The sequence below is a fragment of the Channa argus genome, chromosome 14 (genome assembly GCF_033026475.1).
Source record: "Channa argus isolate prfri chromosome 14, Channa argus male v1.0, whole genome shotgun sequence".
In the NCBI taxonomy this organism is placed as follows: Eukaryota; Metazoa; Chordata; class Actinopteri; order Anabantiformes; family Channidae; genus Channa; species Channa argus.
The window spans coordinates 7,870,300-7,887,891 of record NC_090210.1 but is presented as its reverse complement, the minus strand read 5'-3'; the positions used below and the strand labels follow the sequence as shown (position 1 = coordinate 7,887,891).

Below are 17,592 nucleotides of genomic sequence, written 5' to 3'. Positions count from 1 at the left end.
TGTATGGGCTCTGAAGGAAAGGGCTGTACTGTAATTTTCTGCCTAAGTTTTGTTCCTGGATCCAGGGGATGATCTTTGATATCAGTTTTTATTAGTGGCCTTTTTTCCAAGCAGGAATTCATTAATCTGAAAACTTTGACTTTGTTCCACTTCCGCTTAGATTGCATTAAGAATTTAGCACATTTAGTTTAGCCATGTGTGCTGCAATTTTCTCATTTAACTCAAGTTGTTTCCTCCTTTTCCACAATAATTTCTTCTCTTCCCCTTGTTGATATTTCTCCTAACAATTTCTGCCTTGCCAACAATGCTGCCAAGTCAGCCTCTGCTTTGAAGACGAGCCGAGGAACAATTAGAAACAGCAGACTTCCTTCCTGTAATAGAAATTTTAGTCCTGGATGCTTTGGATGCTCCACATTGGACACACAATCTTCCAGTTTGTCACCACTTTTGCACTGAAGCTTCTGGTTCAATTAATATGAGCTTTTCATCTGTAGAAAGATCAGTTTGAACAGGTCGTCACTGTGTAATATTCACACACCTTAATTCAGTATTTGTTCAACCTTTTCCTTAAATGTGTTACTGAAATCAAGGATAAGTACAAACCATTAATTTTTTTTATTCTTTTCATCTTCAGGGAGCAAATTAACCAACATATTATGTGACACATTGGCATTTCCACAAAGTTGAGTTAAACTCTCAAAAAGATTTTGTACATGTGAAGTATGTTCCTTTGTTTATGTTAGTAATTTTATTTCTGAAATAAACCCTTTAATTTTATTCACAGTAACTTTGCGTTGCTTTCGAAGACTTTCATTTTTTTTTCAAGGCTTTTGCAGTGAGCGTAATTTCTCTTTTTCCACACTCTCTTTCAGCATTTGCAACATCAGTATTTATTTAACTCATTTTTGTCCTTTTACTTGTTTATCTGTAAGTTTTTTGCGCATTGCATCCATACAGAATCATAAAAACATATTAGTGCTTCAGCAGAGCAGCATCAACTTTAAACAAAGCAGAGATTCTCACTTAGACAACGTGCATGTTGCAATTCAAAGCTAGGACAATGCAATGCATACACTGCGTGATGCACTTTCATCCGGCAATCAATCCAACAATCATTGCCATTAGCCAATGCTGTAAGCCAGGTTTCTTCCATTAATACACAGATTGATGCTCATATCCACGCTTAACTTAATTGCATTTACTCTCCCCAGATCGTGGGGGGGCATTGGGTTGGGATGGAGTAGGCAGCTGGTTCAAATCCCACCCCACCAGGTGTGGCCCCCACCCAGCCACCAAGGGGACACTTGCTGCCGAGCAACCTTGGTGCCAGTCCCGAGCCTGGATAAAAATGGGAGGGTTGCGGCAGGGAGGGCATCCAGCATAATACGCATGCCAAATCAATGTGCTGAACATGTTCCACTCTGGCCACCCCAGAAGGGACAAGCCAAAAGCCACTGACTCTCACCAGATCGTAAGTTTGACTGTGCTTCCTCCTTGAATCTCAATTCTTAGTTCCACCCGCTTTCAGAGATTCGGGGATATATTGCATTGTCTGGTAATATTTACTTTAGAGCCACAGTATTACAGAGTATTCCGTTCCTGACACCACCGCTCAAAAAAGCGCCACTTCTATAAACCTCTATTGGACGAGGCCCAGGCACTTTCAATTGTTGCAACCACTGTTGGCGCACTCTGCCCAGAACCGGCAAAATCAGATTCACTGGGGGAAAGGCATACAACAGAGTTGTGGGACATGGATGTACCAATGCATCCAACACCAGAGGAGCAAAGTTGTCTGCTATGGATAAGAACAGGGGGCAGTGGGCATTCTCCTAGGCTGCAAAAATCTGAGCCACTACTGACAGATGCAGCCTCTACTTCCTTACAAGAAGTCCGCTCCTGGAGAGAAGATCTGCCACTATGTTTGGACAACCTGGAAAGTGAGTGGCTCTGAGTGACAGAAAATGAACACTGCACAATAACATAATATGAGACGGTTTCAAAAGAGCAAGACAGCGAGTAAAACCATGCTGGTTTATATTGGGCACTACTGTCGTGTTGTAGACAGTACAATCTGTCAAAAGACCAGCTGGTTGATGTGAAGCCTGCATTGCTGCAGTGGGCAGACACCCCTCACTGCTGAACTGTCACAGAGAGTACCCACTCACTCAAAAAAGCATCCATTGACACCACCTTAAGAGGGAAAACCCTGCCTGTTGGAGAACACTGGCGGGTTCCTGCCATGGAAGAAGACCTGTCATGCAGGACAGAGTCACCGCCAGGCTCCTGTGGAGGTGGTGTGATACACACAAATGGTGACAACGAACAGAGTGTTGGAATGCTCGTATTTTTAACAGCTCCAAAGTTCCCACAGACATCATAGATGTCATCATGTTCAGTAACTGTAAAAATATTCTGAAGCGCAGTTTGTGTCCTAAATGGAATTGAGCGACGCAGTAATGAAAACCAGCAATTCTGTGCTCCGACAGATGCACTCAGCTGGTGATGAAACAAATCTCCAGACTGAAAAACGCCTCTGTATGAAGGACCACCTGTATTGCTCCTTTGCTCAGAAAAGAGTAGTGTTGTCAAAAACAACTGTGTTTACTATTGGGGGGAATGCAACACCGTTTGGGGCTGGTTCCCTGAAAAGAAGATGGCTGCCTCTTGGGTGGCAATGGGAGAGGGGGAACAGTGACTCCCTGCTGCAACAGCCCCTCCTCCCCCAGGCTTCCAGCTACGTTTTCTTCCTCCAGGTTGCCAAGTCCCTGTGGAGCCCTGGCAGGAGGCCGCTGTTTCATCGGGTGTGAATCTGGACTAGGGAGTAGTGGCGGTCTCTTTGGAGGAACCAACACGATGGTAGCTTTGCAAGGACCAGAGGACTGCTGAGCGACCGTGGTCTTTCCCAGCACCCTTTCCACAAACGTGAATCGTTGTTCCAGGGTTGAGCATGGGAGCTGGTGACAGACTACGCACGACTCGGGTTTCTGATGCAAAGAGAAGCCACATTCCTGAGGACTGGGGTGGGTAGTGGACTTCTTCTTCGTCATCATAGTGGTTACTCCTGTTAGTAAAGCCAAACAACAACCAACACATTAGCGACGTTGCTAGAGTAACAAGGGAAAACACACAGTGCACTTGAAATCAGTGCTCCGTGAGTAGACAACTCACCAACCGAGGCTGTTGTCACTAACGCCAACATTTAAACTAATTTCGAGTCAAGTTCCGACAAGTGAAGGGAGAGCTAACAAGCAGTAGTTAGCTCTCAAAGGCATAACGTGTTCTTAGCGAGGACAAAAATGTAAGAAGAGGAGGAAGAAGGAACAACTTTGGTCACAGAGGTTTATATGGGCAACAGGTTGCCAGCCTTTACAGCATAAAGGTGTCTTCAGCCAGGGCACACAAGGGCATGATGTCCCATACATGTGTTGTACTGAGTGGATTGACTGAAAGGGAACATGATAAATGATAAATAGTTTTCACTTAAATAGCTCCTTTCTGCTTCTGCTACTTATATAGCGCCTGAAGCACTTCACACTGCTTCTCATTCACTCATTCACACTCTCCATCACAAACACTCAAAAACCGATGGGGGACCTGCTGTGCAGATGGCCAACGCTCACTGGGAGCAAGGACTTGATCAAAGACAACCAAGAACTTTGGAAATGGTGGATGACCACTCTACCTCCTGCGCCACAGTTGCCCACAACCTGCTAACGTGTTTTTATATTTTTCCCCCACAAGACAGAATTACTAACCAACTTAGGTTTGTTATTGGCCAACTCCAGCTGTGCCGGTGGTTAATCTCCTTTAAGAGGACATCAAATAAATGTTTTAACCCCTTGAGGTGTAAATTGTCTGTGGCTCAGCATTTTATCGAAAACAAACTAATTTTCTATTAACTAATTTGGCGGCTTCTATTACTTGAGTATTTCCAGTTGAACTGTCAGCTTTTGCTCTTTTATATGTATGTATAACTACAAGAACTTTATAGATGCTAAAAATATAGTTAAGCTGCACAAACTAAATAGACTTGTAGTATGACTATCAAAAAATGTTTTTAGGTCATAAGTTTTCCTTCGGGACTATATTTGATGAGGCCTTAAACCTGGCGGATCCACGCATAGATCCAGGCTGCAGCAGGCACATGCAGACTCATTGGCTGCAGGCAGGCTGACACAGTTTCCCTGCCTCACGCAGCTGTAGCGGCTGCTCGTAGCCTGTTGAGCCAGCAGGTGGTACTCTACTGTTGAATCCGAGCTTCTGGCTGCTCAATAGAGGACAGGAAAGCAAAGACCTCTAAACATCAGGACGACGTTCGAAAGAGATAAGACCAGAAGCAACCGCATCCTAACGAGTATAGAATGGACCCGGACGGGAGCGCGGTCACTTCACTTATCGAGGTCAGCCGCACCGCCTCGTCCGTGTTATGACTCTCCGCTCTCCGCAGAGGTGATCGGCGGACCCCGGTGAGCAGGACGGGACGGTGCTGGGACTGTGCGGGCAGCAGCAGGCAGTGTGGAGCGCTTTGCGGTGAAACCCCCGCCTCCGGAGAATAAAGCATCTTGTAGAGTGGGAGAAAGAAGTGTGAGTGGGACAGAAGGGAAAGCGCCGATGTATTGTTAGATAACAGACTCAACAAGGGTTTACACCGAAATGGGGTAAGCGTGGCTGCCTTTGTGCTGCCTTGATGAAATTAGGCTCAGTGAGAAAATTGACAACAGAAAGTTTGATGTTCATTTGCTGAAACAAGACTTTAAAATGAATGATGATCGGTTTCTGTTCATTTAAACTTCAACTCTATTTTTGTAGAAAAGAAGTCTCTGTCACCTTGTAAGATGTTTGCTCACCACAGAGAAAGGTAAGCGCCTTCTCCACACGAGTTTCAGCATTTATCACCTTACATTTTTTGTCCATATTAAGTTGTGTGTGTGTGTGTGTGTGTGCGCGTGTGTGTGGTAGTTGTGACCTTGGGATGCCACTCCACATACACTTAGAAAGATACCCGTGGTCTTTTTAGTACAAGGGACACAGAAGACATAGGAAATTATCAGTTGTAAAAGACTGAAGGCTTTTTAATGTTAAAATTATGAAATGTGATTGATATAGCATCAGTCCTCTGATGGAATTTGCTCTGCAGCACATCTGGAGCAATGAGCCCGTTTCTTTTTCACCCTTTACAGATTCGGCAGGATCATTTGATATATATGTTAAATTAAGACAGTCATATTCTGTAATGTTTTTCCCTTTGTGTGGCCCTAGAGTTTCTATTTTATTTGATCCATAATTCTTAGTAATGACCCCTCTTAGGATGCTTTTATTGGGCTTTTATTGAAGTAACGAAAAAAGGAGGAAGGAGCAAGGCAGATAGGTGCAAGAAGATTCTGTCAGATTTGTTAAATACGCATGTAATAACCAGGTTACACCATAATTACTTTTTGTTATTAACTTATCTGTGGTAGGACAACTGTGAACTGCCCCTCAACCAGTGAGAGCACAGGACTCAAATTAATAGAAATAACAGCATTTTTATTGAAACAATTTAGAATTTTTCTTTCTAATGTCAAACAGTGAAAGTGAAACAGACTGTGGATGATGTGGATTGTGGTAGGAATTAGTGGGTTTGTTCATCTTGAGGTGCAGTGCTGAACTCAGTGAAATCCCTGTCAGGCTTTGTTGGGCTTAGAGGCCCCCATTAAACCCTGCAGGCCACATCCATCTGCTGAGGATGAAGACTGAGCGACTGAGGTGATTGAGAAGTGATCGACTACTGTAGAATAGAGAACAGACACACACACATGCACAGGAAAAAACACAGCACACATGGACACACATACACAGTTTAATGCCACTAGAGTGTGTCACAACAACAGTTTTCACAGTGAGAAGCAAGTGTTAAAAGATAGACACTGTCCTCTTTTCAGACATTTATTCTTTACTATGTAAAACACCTGCCTCCACCGTGAAGGGTTCTCGGTTTGATTCCTGTTCAGTCATGACTGTCTGTGAAGGGATGGAGACACATTGCGCTTCAATATGTATCCTGTTAGTTGTTCATTTTTACTGACCTTGTTGGTTGTAATGTGGGCCTCCATACTCATTTATCATTTAATTTTAAAAGATATTAAAGAGCCACAACTTCATATCTACAGATTCCAGCTTTTCAGATTCAGAGGTTTGCTGCTTTTTTTTCTTATATGATAAGACGCTGAATGTCTTGGTTTGTTAATCCTTTTCATATCTAATAAAAAGGATATTAGGATTATATATAGGATTATATTTTAATTTCCTTGAATAATAAATTGTATTGCGTAAAAATGCTACGTAAGCAACACTTCAGATCAGATTCGTCTAACGTCACATAACACTAGAAAGCCAGAGTAAAAATCCAACTTCCTTTTTCAGTCAGGCTGCAATCATCCCCCTGTGTTGTCCCAGTACAGCTCTCAAATCAGTGCATCAGTGGTTGGGGGAAACTGAACAGCGGCTCCACTGACAACAGGAGGGATTATTGTGAGATGAGAAGACTTATGTGGGAGTTATTACCTACTATTAATTTTAACATCTTCACTTCTATGTATGTACAAGTCCTTAGAGTATTTCTTTTTATCCATGTCTCCCACTGTGAGAAACACACAGACCATTACTGGATTTGTGTGTCGCTAATGGGGTCAGATAAAAATGTTCAAAAATAATACCTTTCTACGGGGAAAAGCCACTGGAATTTACAAAACTGCATAGAATAAAACATGTCCTGGTTTTCACCATTTTATACTTTTGAGCAAATATATTTGTTTGATGGGAAGGCAGTGTTATAGTTAATCCAGTCAGCTTTTCTTCGTTTGCTTTTCTTTTTGTTTTGTCATCACGGTGATCTCGATCTGTGATCATTGATTTTAGCAGGCTTAAGTTGCACATGTGGTTTTTAACTCTGTTAGATCAGTGTATGGTATAAAACACAAACACAAACACAAACTACTGTATGTAGGCTTAAAACAAGAAAAACTCAGTAGCAGGCTTCTCGTTTATACCACATGCCAGTGGCTTAACCGCTACCCAACATTTATGACATTGCTTTGACGTATTTACCTCGTATCCAGGATACATCTCTGCGAACTCTGCTTCGAACAGATCGGAGGGTGGAGGGTGAACGACTCAGGAGAGGGTTCATAGAGTTTTAGTCAACATTCCCAGTGAATGATGCAGGAAAAAGCAGGAGCACGCCTAACAATGACTCCACCTGTCTGTGAATGGCCGAAGACAGACTGAGGTGTCCTGTTATAAAAAAACAGCCAAGGATTTACTTTTTAAAGAAAAAACACAGGATTCAGGACCATGTTTTTAAGGGTTGAGATAGTCAGCACAAAAAGCTTTTTCCATTCTTTGTAACATTTGTAAATATCCATAACTACTTACTCCCTGTTCTACATAAAATTCAGCTAGTTTGAAATCATTGTTATGGGGTCTGCAGCCTGTTGAGGGATTTGCACTTTGACGTTTCCAAGGAAAATGTTTTTGTTATATATCCTCATCATCCCTGTGTATCCACCTTCAGGGAGCAGCCGATCTTCAGCGCCCGGGCACATGTTTTCCAGATCGACCCTGCCACCAAGCGGAACTGGATCCCTGCCAGCAAGCATGCTGTCACCGTGTCCTTCTTCTATGATGCCAACCGTAACGTCTACCGCATCATTAGCGTGGGTGGGACCAAGGTGAGGCACTGGCTTTTTGAGGCATAAAAAAATTTAAAAAAGTAAATTAAACAAGAAACAAATAATATAATGTATGAAGTGATCAGCGTGTAACTCCTGTACATCCTTCATAATTTCTGTGATAGGGATTTTTATACTGTGTTACTGTTTGATGTTCAGTGATGCTGGTGGACTTAAAATTAAAAGAGGCTTTTCAGGCACAGAGCAGACCAAGTAGGACAAACGGCATCTTCACAGTGGGGTTCCTCTTCACCAATCACACTTCTGCCAGAACGTCTGACGTTAAGAATCTAAACAAAACCATCATGGCCATCAACAAATTAGTAGCCAGAGTGACTTTCTTGCAGGCCAGTGTGCTTAGATTATGAGGTGAGGACACATCAAGCACTGGGGCAGAACAGGGGTCTATCTGATCTCTTCTTAGCACCTCTGGTCTGACCCACATTTCGGCCTACCAGAAAGCAGTGCAGGGTGCCAGTTGGTCGCTCAGCAGCCCAATCCTGCCAGGACTGGTGTCTGGCTCTAGAATAATCTTCACTGCTGCTCCCGCGTTCCAGCATGTTATGTCAAAGAAGTCACCGCAGAAATGCAGAGTGTAGCGTTCATGTAATCTTTTGTTGGATCGGAAAGGATGAGGAAATATCTTCATCCTAAGCTGCCATTTCCCTGCAATTCTGGGATTTAAAATCAGTTCCATTATTGTAACCCTGGAGGTGACGTAAAAAGGTTTATAAATAGATCTGCTTTAATATCTTTTTTCTTGTACGTACGGGGAAAGAGGTGGCTTTGGCCACTTCCCTGAGAATAAGGTGATGAACCTTTGTGCTGTGTTTATGTATCATTACAGCTGCCTGTCTCTTTGACAGATTTAAATTTGCTCCTGCTCTGAATTTAATTTGAACACTTGAAGCTTGTGATGTGCTAGAGCTGATTGTTCGGACTCCCGTTGGATAATGTTTCACAAACAGATGTTTTCCTGTACTTTTTCCTTCTTTTTCTTTTTTTTTTTTACCATTGTTCAAAACGTTTAAAACAAAACTAAAATATTTGTTCATCTCAGTGTTTGCATGTAGATTTAATTTTTAGTTAATATACAAATTTTGTGTTACAGTGTCAGAAATAAAGAGTAGAGAAGAGAACTAGTCTGGTCTACTAGTCTAGGACTAGCATATACTATCATATATTTTGTTAAAGATTTTCTCTAGTGTTAATATTTTTAATGGACTTACATTGTGATGAAAGAACAATAAAAACACAATGCCCTCCTGTAATATCCCCAAATAACACATTTATCTTTCCTTTAAGTCCCCCATTAGCCAAAACAAAGGTTACACATCCATCACTCGTTGACTCCACTCTTTTCCTCATGATTATTTTCTCATGTGTTTAAAAAAATGAATGCAGGTTCACTTTTGTTTTCTATATTCACGTGTTTGCTGCCGAACTTCATCTACTACAAGCTTTTTTTCTTCTTCGCACGTTTTAAATGTATAGGAATGATCACTTTTTTCACCCTCTGCGTTTGCAGGCAATTATCAACTGCACTGTTACACCCAGCATGACATTTACCAAGACATCACAAAAGTTTGGTCAGTGGGCTGATAGCAGGGCCAACACTGTCTATGGTCTGGGTTTTGCTACCGAGCAACAGCTGCATCAGGTAAATTATAACAACTGAATTTGCTGTAGTCACATGTCATAGAAAACGTATTGTTGTAATCGTGTGCTCGTGTAACTTGCCCCCATGTCTCACCTGCATCAGAGGATTAAAAACCAACTACCTAACAGTGATTAAAGCACTGAAAATGACTCTACGCACGCACGTTTCCTAAGATTAAGCAGTGCTGTGATTAATACTTCATTACCTGAAACAGTTTAACACTTGTCCTCTCTTGAAAAGTTCTCAGAGAAGTTTAAGGAGGTGAAAGATGCAGCACGTCTGGCACGAGAAAAGTCACAAGATAAAGAACTGGCCAACACAGCTCTTAACATCGCTGCTCCACAGGTGAGCTCCTTTAAAGAAACAAAGTGTGAAAGTGGAGCAAGTCTCTGCAGATATCAGACAGAAGGTGTAAATGTGAAAACTTTGTCATGGTCCACAAAAATATCCAGTTATTCATTTTTGGCATTTTAGGATTGAGGAGACACTGTGGGCACAGGCCAAGGTCAGATGAATGGACCTGTGTTACTTAGCAGCAGCTCAGCCACTAGACAGATCATCTGTGTGCTGCTTAAAGATGGTAGATGGAGAGAAAAAGGAAAGACAGATGAGCTGGGTCACCCGTCTCAGAGGGAAGTGAGAGTTAGGAAAAGTAGGGCGATGGTAAAATTATCCCATGCCGCTCAGCAGTGCACCTCATCCGCATTTTCTACCCACTGCTACTGAGAAGCTTCTGTCTCAAACAGTGTAATGATGAAAATGTAGTCAGCTCAGGCCTCGTTTGATCAATGGAGAATAATTACCTATCAGTTACATTTGCTTAGTCATGAGGAATTCCTTTTAATTGTGCGGCTGAGCAGATTCCAAGTGATGTCTCTCACTCTTTATCGATTTAATGAACATGCTGGTGGAGCCAAATCTGCAGAAAATTGCCATCTGTAACGCTGCATAACTGATGACACAGCTAAGCAGGACTGTGATTGTGATGTTTTGAAAAGGACAAAATGGATAGTAGTTGTGTTGTTGACTTTTCTTTTTCTGTCTTTCTGCCTGATGGATTAAAGTTCTCACAGGTGAGTCTTTTGTTGTTGTTTAATCTTCTTCGTCTCAAAAAGCCAATTCTAATTTGGTACCACACAAAACCAAAACAGTCTCTGGGAACAAATTAAAACAGACCCAACAGAGAATGTTTGCAAAAAAACTCTCTGTCCCTGAATTATGAATTCATATATGCAAACATTTATGCATGTACCTGCTGGTGCTGATGACACCAAAACTCAATTATACAGCCCACATCCCAAAGGGGCCATCAAGGCCGCCAAGGAAACAGACACTTATTGTCTTATTAACATATCATACCTTTAGTTCATTTATATGTTTTAAACTAAACATTCAATCAACATTCAGTTTGCTCTTGAGGTTCCGTTTTGTTATTATGCTGTGTGTTATTAGGAGAGTGCAATTACTGATGTGTTTGTCAGGACCTCTCCGATGAACTCCAGTCTCCACCGGTGATGTGTGTGAATGGGCCTGAGGACAAGCTGTTCCGCAGCCAGAGCGCGGACATCACGCTGTCTTCTGAGAAGGAGCGCATTAAAAAGATGCTCTCTGAAGGGTAAATGAGTCTGTATGCACACACAAACACACACAGCAAGTGGAAACAAAGAGACCACAACGGTCTCACCTTTTGTTCACAGTTAGTAGAAATGCTCTCTTTGTCTAGGCATTAAGAATTTAGCTTTGTTTAGGTGATTGTGTGCTTAATTGTTCTGTTTGGTTACTTGGTGATGACTGATTTACTATCGGCACTGGAAATGGTGTTTTACACAGTAATTTCATTAATGGACTTAACATTTTGGGAAATTCGTGAAAAAATAAAAGCGAGCTAAACACGAAGTTGTGGTTTTTACAGCTTTATTTAACCCAAGCTGATTACAGGGTGGTAACAATCTTCTTATTTCAGGAAAGTGAAAACAATTATTTCCCAAAATTGTGACTTATGTATTTAAAAAATTAGGTACACATTACACTGCCATGCCTCTACTAGCAGGGCGACTAGCTGGAACTTAAATGTAATGATATTACAGTATTTTGTCTCAGTTATTTAAGAAAAGTGTAGATCAGATAGCTGAGTCAGAAACTGATTCTTTGTCAAGGTGGTGAGACATATACAACATTATTGCAGTTTAACGCCATGTAATGTTAGTAGTTGTGTATTCAATTCTGTAGCAGCAGTCCTAAGTGTGTGTGATAGTGTTCTGCTCCTAATACAGTTGTGTCCCGGTAGTCCACCAGGTGGGCTCAGGTTCAGGTAAACAGTAACACATTTCGACTGGTAAACTGATTTATGACACATCATCAGTATTCACTGCATCTGTTACCCTAAACCAGAACGGGTTAATGCATTACCTGTAATGTCCACTTTCTCTCCTACGTATTAACAGTGACTTTATTTCTGGGTCAATTACAGTTTGATGTCATTCGATTTGTGAAGCTGTCTAGAAAATGACGAGGCCGTATTGACTCATATATTATAAAATAAGACCTATAAACATCCTGTCACTCCTTTGAGCCACACACAATGCTTGAACATCCCACAGTCCAATTATTTATAACAGAAAGCTGCTCCTGAATGGTTGCCATAGTAAACTGTTGCCATGGGACAACCTTCACAGGCGTATGACAGAGGGAAGGCAAAGCATAAAAGATTGATTGTACACAATTGACATTTATATTGTTTGCTGATCTAATGTAGGTAGCTGTTCCCATACACTGGGAAGAGACGTGTGTCAGTGTTAGGGGTAAAATTCTAAAAACCAACAAAAAGAAACTTTGGTGCTCACATTTGTGGCAGTCATCATGTGAACATGTCCACTTCTTGTTCTCTGATGTTTGGTTTTGATTATGCACATTAATTAGGGAAATGTCAGTACTCATTTAAAAAAAAAAAAGGTCTGAGTATTACATCCAGCATTTTGATAAAGACTTTAAATAGTCAGTAGTGGTTATAAGACATGTGAAATGACCTTGATGGATATAAAAAAACAAGTTTGCAAATTTTACCAACATCATTCTTCTCCTGACCTGTATTTCCAGTACTGTAAAACCTGTGTTGATATGTCACTAAGTACATATTTGTACACTACCAACAGAGTAGTAACAGATAAATGTTACACAGTAAAGGTCATTTTGACCTTTAAAAACATTTCTAAAGCCCATGAAGTATATGTTGGGTAGTTTTTCATCACATTACATGATATTTATCAGCAGCAGATTAAATTTTACCAAATTACAATGCAGATATTTAACTCCGAGCAATTAGGTCTGGTAGTGAGCAGCAGGAACAGATGCAGAAGTTGCAGGACCAAATCACAGTCTACCCACCAGGAGTGTCCCTGAGCGAGACACTAGATTGTTGTACAGTGTCACACTGATTGTAGCATGTAATGCTTGTCGTTGGTTTTGTGAATGTGTTTTTCAGGTCTATCTGTGAGATGAACCTGGAAACTGAGTTCTTCACTCTGCAGGACAGCAACGCCAAGTTGGTGGCAGCTCTGCACGAAGCTAATGCAAACGTGGAGCAGTGGAAGAAACAGCTGGCAGCGTATCAGGAGGAGACCGAGAGGCTGCGAGAACATGTGAGTCTTAACGCTCAGGCACAGGGGGTATGTTAAAGTTTAGGTAACAATTTCATTAGTGTAAATGGGGAATGAAAATTTATATTTGACTAAAGACCAGTCCATAGAATACCTGCTAATTTTCCAATGCATGCTGGGATAGTCTCTAGCTGTGAAGCTCTGCTACAGAACCAGACACTTTATAGACATAGCTGAAGAAAAGCTTTGCTTAAAAGAAAGCAAGGGGACACTGACACAGCTCTATCAGCCTGTGTAGTCGTTCGCTTTGATTTGGTCGTCATTCTCATCAGATATAAAAGAGTAAGAGGTCGTCAGGCTGGTAACATGCCTGGTAACTTGTGCTGCAGGTATTTTCTGGTAGAGCTCAGCTTGTTCGCTGCACACGTGTTAATCTCACATTTCACCACATGGGCGTTTGGCATAAATACTCGGAGCCTCATGAGGGTTTTAAGCTTGAATTACCTTTCGGGTTCGAGTGGATGCAGATGTCTGAGCCCTCACTACCTCCTCACATCAAGTAAAGATATTTTCACATTTGCTGGAAGCTCATTCCCTTTCCATTTTACTGGGGCTTTACAGAATCGATTGCTACTCCAGCCATCGTCTTGATTTCACTAAGAAAGAATTTTCACCATTTTGGTCCAAATTGATTCAGACAAGTGAGAAGCCTTTAGATCAAGTTCTTGTTGCCTCTATCTAAGAAAGGGGACCAGGTGGCTGAAAATGGTTCACGTCTCTGGGGTGGTGCAAGAGGGAGAGAGGTTTGTAGGGCAGCAATATCCTACTTTCAATGCCCCAGTTAGGAAAAAATGAAAAATCACCAGAGGGAGGTGGCATCCGCCCCTTTTCGCTTTTTTTCTTACTACTTTCTACCTTCTTCTTACTGTTTTATTATAAATGATTGAAAATAAAACTTAAAATAATACAAAAAATTTAAAATATTGACGGTGCATGTTATGTCTTTCTTTATGCGGTTGCTGTGTGTGTGTGTGTTGTAAGGTGGCAGAACTGGAGGCCCATGGAGGCCAAGGCCCCAGTGACCTGCTGAAGGATGAGCTGACTCAATCCCTGGAGGAGCTGGAGGCCCTGCTGAAGGCCAAAGATGAGGTTGGTACTTGTGTTTTATTTAATCATCAGCTGGAGTCAAAGGCAGAATGCTGCAATGTTCATATTATCTGTTGTTGCATAAATCAACTACTCAAACTCAGGTTTTTCTTTTTTAGGAAATCCACATTTTGCAAAGCAAAAAAGCAGACTACCAAGAGATGGAGCATGATAGGGATGAAGCCATACACAGACTGCGGGTAGTGTGATTGTTATGGCTAAGTGGTATAATTAGCACTTACTGAAGGTTGTCAACCATATTAGTATTATCATAAGTACATTTTCTTTGCTTGTCTATGTCCTTCAAAACAAATGAAATCAAATTTTATTTATATAGCCCAATACACTGAATATAGCTCTTTACAATCTGTTCTACACGTGACTTCCTCTGTCCTTGGACCCACTCAGTCCTTTGATTCCTTGTCTCTTTAGGAGATGGAAATGCGAAATTCAGAGTTGGAGCGGCGCATCCAGAACACAGAGCAGAACCTGAGTAACACTCTGGAGGACCGGGATCGCATGGACAATGAGATCCAGAGGGCCATAGAAATTCTGGACATCAAGATTTTTGACCTAAATGACCTGCGCCAGAGTTTGCTCAAACTCATCGAAAAATAAGAAGTTTCACAATCCACGGTAGGCGATGGATGGGGAGAGACCATGACAGTGGGTATAAAACAAAACAAGATGGAGCTAGTCCCTGTCCTCTTCAAGTACAAGAACCACCTTGGCTGCAGAAGGGTTACTCCATATCTGTGTTGCAGCAAGTGGCTGTGCTGTACTTAACAACATGCTGTAGGTGTTGGCCTGAGCAGCAGCACATACAGCTCATGGTAATGCTTGTCCAGTCTAATGTAATGCTTCATGTTGCTTTAAAGGGTAACACTCAATGCAATAAACCAACTTTAAGGTAAGTGCTTAAAAGTGCTTGACATTTAATATTGAGAACTGGTGCTTGTAGTTTTTCATGAGTCACTTTTCTAAAGAAAAAACAGCAGGTAATGCAGTGTCAATATCAATTAGAGGCCTTGTTTTTGTCATCTGACAGGTTATATTAAAACATTTTCACAACAAATTTAGTCCATGCATTAAGGGAAAGGAGCAGCAAAATTAAATGCAAATAAAAACTGCACCATACACCACTACTATTAAGAAATATGCCCATTTAATGACCATTTAATTCAGCAATAATAACATAATTATTGCTGAATTAGCAGCGATTAAAGTTTAATAATAGCAGAGGTTAACCTGTCGATAGTTTTTTAGTTTCTCATGTATAATGTAGTAGGTACAGTATAATGAAGAGTGGATAAATAAACAGTGGCATATGTTCAAGGTCAGTGAAATACTTAAGTATTTGATATTACTCTAACAGCACTTAAGATAGATCTGAAAATTGACACCAAAGATCAAATGTTAGGAGCAGAGTCACTGATAAGATCTTTCAGTAGCTTGTCTATGATCACATTTCCATTTAGGCTTATAAGGAACCTTTAAATCTAAAATAAGTTCTAGTAATTCTTAAGTACATGTTAAGAGTGAGGATACATTATGCTTTTAAATAAGGGTAAAAAGATGTTTTTCCACACGACTTAAATCAATACTGCTACAATAATTAATAGGTAACCATAAGTAAACATCCCTTAGTCTTACATATAAGTTTAACATTTAGACTGGCCCCAGGCTGATCTCCTAACAAACCGCTACCTTAGTCGGTTATTTACGATAGCTTCACATACTGAAAAACATGATCCTCTGATTTGTGTGGTGCATTTCAGGAAATGTAGCAGACATTTTCTGCCTTTATTTCGGCACATTATTTTTGGCTGTGGACAAGAGTGAATGCCATAGGCCTTGAGAGTGTGGCTGTTCTTCGTGAACCTTTAACTTAATTTTAAAAAATAGTCTAACAGCTGTATTGTTTAATTACATTAATAATTAATATTTGTTTTTTTTTTTCAGGCCTTTACCACTCTATTTTAACATGTTTGTGAACTTTGAGCAGTTGTCATGGGAGTTTGGAAATAAAAGCAAAGAATACAGTCACCCTGAAGGACACAGTCCCGTCAATGTACTTTTTTGTGTTTTCTGACTCAAAAACAAATATTAATCCAAATAGTTTCAGCAACTTCACGAAATTAATATATAATAACCTTTAAAAAACATTTAGCATTATTTTACCAAACTATAACAATTAAAAAAACAAAATGCAGCACTACTTAAATCCATTTATTGAACACATACTTTTGCTATTGTTTAAAGACAATGTGGGTAATGACATTTGCAGCGAAAGGTTACAGAGGTGTACGTTGGTGGTTTGATCCCTGCAACAGGAGAATAGAACAGGACACTCCCACAGTCTTACAGGTTGGGTCTCAGTAAAACTTATTATCACACATACGATAAATACAAACTCTAAACACCTTAGTGGCTCTCAATGCTGTAGACACAGTGAAACATTAGGTTTACATTTGTTTATATGTATCATATTCATATACATTTATATGTTTAAACATTTTTTGGGGGGGGCATGCAGTGATTTCTACTACAGAAAGTAGTGCAGCCTGAGGGCCTGAAGATCAAGAATACTGGTGTATGGCCTTGTTATTGTGTACATAGATTCCTCTAGAGTTTCTGAATGTTTTAATTAGATTTTCTGTTGTATATGATGAAATACTCAAATTCTTTTTCATTTTGAGAAACCATCTCAAGGTTGTTGAACACCTTTTTTTTTTTTTACATTACAAGCTTTTCCATTTTTTTTCCTTCTGACCCACTTTATTGAGATATGGTACTGGTATCAAAATCAAAATGAGCAGATATATTTAAAAATAATTCCCAGTCAGTTTTAATTTATATGTTGACTTTGTAGTATTTGCAATAATTTCATTTTGTTTTAATTTACATTTTAAACAATGTCCCAACTTTTCTCGAAATAAAATTTATAAATAGTTAAAAATAATCAGGATATTAACAAGAAAAAAAAAGCTGGAGACGACAATAACTCTCCCAGCACTGTGGATGTTATAGTCCAAATTGTAATTACTAGCTTCCGTATTTGTACACACACATAAAAGTAAAAATCTAGATTATTGTGCAGAAAGTTAATAAACATTCCTTACACTATTCAATATTAGGTAAAACACGCATCTGATCCACCAACTACTGTGCTTACAAAGGGAGTGTTCTATTCTATCTGCTGCGCACATAACACGGTGGCAGGTGCTGACATTTCGGTTTTATTGGTGGAGTTCATCGTGTATATGCAGAAAGTAAAGAGGGTATGTTCCGAATTGTGTAGCACGGCATAAATGAAACGAGGAATTTATAAAAGTTATATTCACAAAGAAAATAAATGTTCATCGTCCCTGGGTGGGCTCGAACCACCAACCTTTCGGTTAACAGCCGAACGCGCTAACCGATTGCGCCACAGAGACAACGTTATACATTTCCCCCACGGTAATAGTTTTATATGCTG

General features: G+C 40.4%; 1 protein-coding gene and 1 non-coding gene across 3 annotated transcripts; one reads left to right on the top strand and one right to left on the bottom strand.

The window, feature by feature from the left end:
• Nucleotides 1-915: 915 nt before the first annotated feature.
• LOC137140501 (homer protein homolog 3-like) lies at nucleotides 916-16,160 on the top strand. Of its 2 annotated transcripts, XM_067528676.1 has the most exons (11): nucleotides 916-4,661; nucleotides 4,813-4,861; nucleotides 7,556-7,712; nucleotides 9,241-9,372; nucleotides 9,613-9,717; nucleotides 10,437-10,445; nucleotides 10,854-10,987; nucleotides 12,854-13,010; nucleotides 14,010-14,117; nucleotides 14,234-14,314; nucleotides 14,547-16,160. In XM_067528676.1, the coding sequence occupies exons 2-11, from the start codon at nucleotides 4,839-4,841 to the stop codon at nucleotides 14,730-14,732; spliced, it is 1,092 nt and encodes a 363-aa protein (XP_067384777.1). In that variant the 5' UTR covers nucleotides 916-4,661; nucleotides 4,813-4,838; the 3' UTR covers nucleotides 14,733-16,160. The 2 variants fall into 2 exon arrangements, with proteins under 2 accessions (XP_067384777.1, XP_067384778.1); XM_067528677.1 differs by lacking the exon at nucleotides 10,437-10,445.
• A 1,317-nt stretch (nucleotides 16,161-17,477) lies between these two features.
• On the bottom strand, nucleotides 17,478-17,551 carry trnan-guu (transfer RNA asparagine (anticodon GUU)). Its single transcript has one exon. It is a non-coding gene; the product is annotated as a tRNA-Asn (tRNA).
• Between the last annotated feature and the right edge of the window lie 41 nt (nucleotides 17,552-17,592).

Coding starts and splice junctions, on each gene's coding strand:
- LOC137140501 (XM_067528676.1), top strand. CDS start 4,839: ATGTTTGCTCACCACAGAGAAAG. Junction 9,373..9,612: donor CCGAGCAACAGCTGCATCAG/GTAAATTATAAC, acceptor TCTCTTGAAAAG/TTCTCAGAGAAGTTTAAGGA. Junction 10,988..12,853: donor AAAAAGATGCTCTCTGAAGG/GTAAATGAGTCT, acceptor TGTGTTTTTCAG/GTCTATCTGTGAGATGAACC.